Below are 2,558 nucleotides of genomic sequence, written 5' to 3'. Positions count from 1 at the left end.
GTTGTATTCTGCTGATCAAAACAGTACTTGATGCAGAAAAAAGACAAAAACATGTTTGTCAGATTTCACCGGGGCTTATTAGGAACATGCATGTGACAGGAATATCCTGGGTCATTCAAAGAGAAAACATTAGGAAAGTATAGAAAAATGATGGGGTGGAGAAAGTGTGGGATTTCATGTATTTTGAATACAAGTGGCCCTTCAATGACTCGGGGCCCAATTCTATCCAACTTTCCAGCACTGCTGCAGCCATGTCAATGGGACATGTGCTGCATCCTGTGGTGGCGTTGCAGTCACAGAGACCTCCTCAAGATAAAGGAACATTTGTTCCCTTACCTTGGAGCTTCATTGCAGCTGCATCGGTGGTGGGAAATTGGATGGGATTGGGCCCTCAGTAGCATAGCTAGAGGGGGAAATGGTAAGTAATGCAGGTGCTGAATGCACTGTGTAAGCATCTCACCATCACAGCCATTCCCGAAAGGAGACAACATTTTGGTTTGGCAAGTGCCTCAAAGCTCTACTACAATGGGTCTTGCTTCTGAGTAGATCCACATAGGATTGGGCTCTTAGCCAAATTTTAGACTGTCTTAGGGAGAATGCTGAGATCAGTCCAAAGGCTACAGTGTGAAATTTTTTCTAAGAGCCACCAAGAACTATGAGAACAAGAGTAAGCCCTGCTTTTAATCTTTCTCAGAGACTTGGGAAATTGGCTAGGGGAGACTAGACAGTGCGAAAGACTATCCCTTCCACAGAAGCAAATGACAGGACTTCATGGACTACTGAGGGGCTTATTATTATGCACTGGAAGGCTCCAGCATGATGTCGCAAAATGATTTACTGCATTTTTGTGATAGCACAGATTTTAGTTAGGATTCGGCCATAAATCTCATTGTTTTTACTGGAGCTTTTACACAGAGAAAACCATTATGTTATTGCTGCCATCTTCTGATTAGTTGGTCCTTGCTGTTCAGATCTGGTCTCAAAATAATTACATAGCATTTGGGGAAAAAGATAAAAATCAATAACCCAGCACTAGAGGTCAAAATGGAGAAGATCTCCACAGCCACAACGGATTTCCCCTTGGTGCTTAGGTAAGCTGGAACAAAGGACAACCAAACACTACAAAAGATTAACATGCTGAAAGTGATGAACTTGGCTTCATTGAAACTGTCTGGAAGCTTCCTGGCTAGGAAAGCCAAAATGAAGCTGAAAACAGCCAGGAATCCAAGGTAGCTCAGAACACAATAAAACATAGTGAGTGACCCTTCATTGCATTCCACTGTGATTTCTTCAGCCAGAGAGTGCAGGTCCAAATCTGGGTAGGGAGGAGCTGTAGCTAGCCATATAACACAAATACTGGCTTGAATCAAGGAGCAACTAAGAAGAACAGAGTTGGCCAGCCTTTTCCCCACCCATTTCCTCATTCTAGATCCTGGCTTGGTGGCCATAAAAGCCAGAACCACAGTGATGGTTTTGGCCAAGACACAGGAAACAGCCACAGCAAAGATGACACCAAAAGTAGTTTGTCGCAAGTAACATGTCACTGCTTGAGGCCGACCAATGAATAGTAAGGAACAGAGGAAGCAGAGGAAAAGGGAGATGAGGAGAGAGTAGGTGAGGTCCCGATTGTTGGCTTTGACAATGGGAGTATTCTTGTTCTGGATGAAAATTCCTAGAACCAAAGCTGTGAGTAGAGAAAAAGAGAGAGACGAGGAAAGCAAAAGAATCCCCAGAGCTTCTGAGAAAGAGAGGAAACTGATGAGCTTGGGATGGCATTGATCTTTGATCTTGCTTGGGAATTGATCTTCCTGGCATTTGAAGCAATCATCCATGTCTGAAAAATCAAATACATTATCTCAATCCCACAGTAATTTTTTTCTTTCATCTTCTTAGGTCTATCAGCATCTGGATTTCTCTCCAAAGACTATTTTGTTTGACGCATGTTTCTACTCTAAATACACAAATCTACATCACTGGAGAGTGGAGGTCTCATGATAAATCTTTTTAGGACCCAATCCTATGCTGCCCTGGCACTGCGTGGTACAGTGGTACTGACCCGAATTCCATTCTCTTAGGTTTATTGAAAGACCCTTTTTCATCCAATTGGTCTAAACTTATCCATGCCAAATTATCTTCCTTAGATCTTTCTCCTGAACTTTTAGCTGATACGGACCTTCAAAAAGCGCATCATCTCATTAAACTCAAACTGTGGGAGCAAGAATACATAACATTACTGTCTAATTTAAATTCGACCTGTTCACCCCTTTTCTTTGGATTGTCCCCCTCCCTTGGCTGCCCTGCGAATTATTTTGTCCAACTCACTAATCCCAGCAAAAGAAGGGCTTTCATGTTAGCGAGATGGAACATATTTCCATCTGCAGTACACCAAGGTAGATTTTCTAAAATCCCTTGTTCAAATAGATCATGTCTGTTTTGTTCAGTTGAACCAGATACTTTGGATCATATTCTTCTTCGGTGTACTGCCCATCATAATCTCAGGTCCCACCTACTTGGCCCTTTTCTTTCTTCTCTTCCTGTTTCCCTTGTTGATCTTTTCC

The 2,558-nt window shown here is 42.5% G+C and overlaps 1 protein-coding gene across 1 annotated transcript; it reads right to left on the bottom strand.

Moving 5' to 3' along the window:
* Window positions 1–929: 929 nt before the first annotated feature.
* Window positions 930–1,832, bottom strand: LOC136653246 (vomeronasal type-2 receptor 26-like). The gene has a single exon (XM_066630154.1). It carries the CDS (start codon window positions 1,830–1,832, stop codon window positions 930–932), a length of 903 nt encoding a protein of 300 aa, XP_066486251.1.
* Window positions 1,833–2,558: the final 726 nt, after the last annotated feature.

The sequence above is a fragment of the Tiliqua scincoides genome, chromosome 5 (assembly GCF_035046505.1).
Source record: "Tiliqua scincoides isolate rTilSci1 chromosome 5, rTilSci1.hap2, whole genome shotgun sequence".
Classification (NCBI taxonomy): Eukaryota; Metazoa; Chordata; class Lepidosauria; order Squamata; family Scincidae; genus Tiliqua; species Tiliqua scincoides.
Note: the sequence above shows the minus strand (reverse complement) of the source record. Positions and strands in the feature narration are given on the sequence as shown.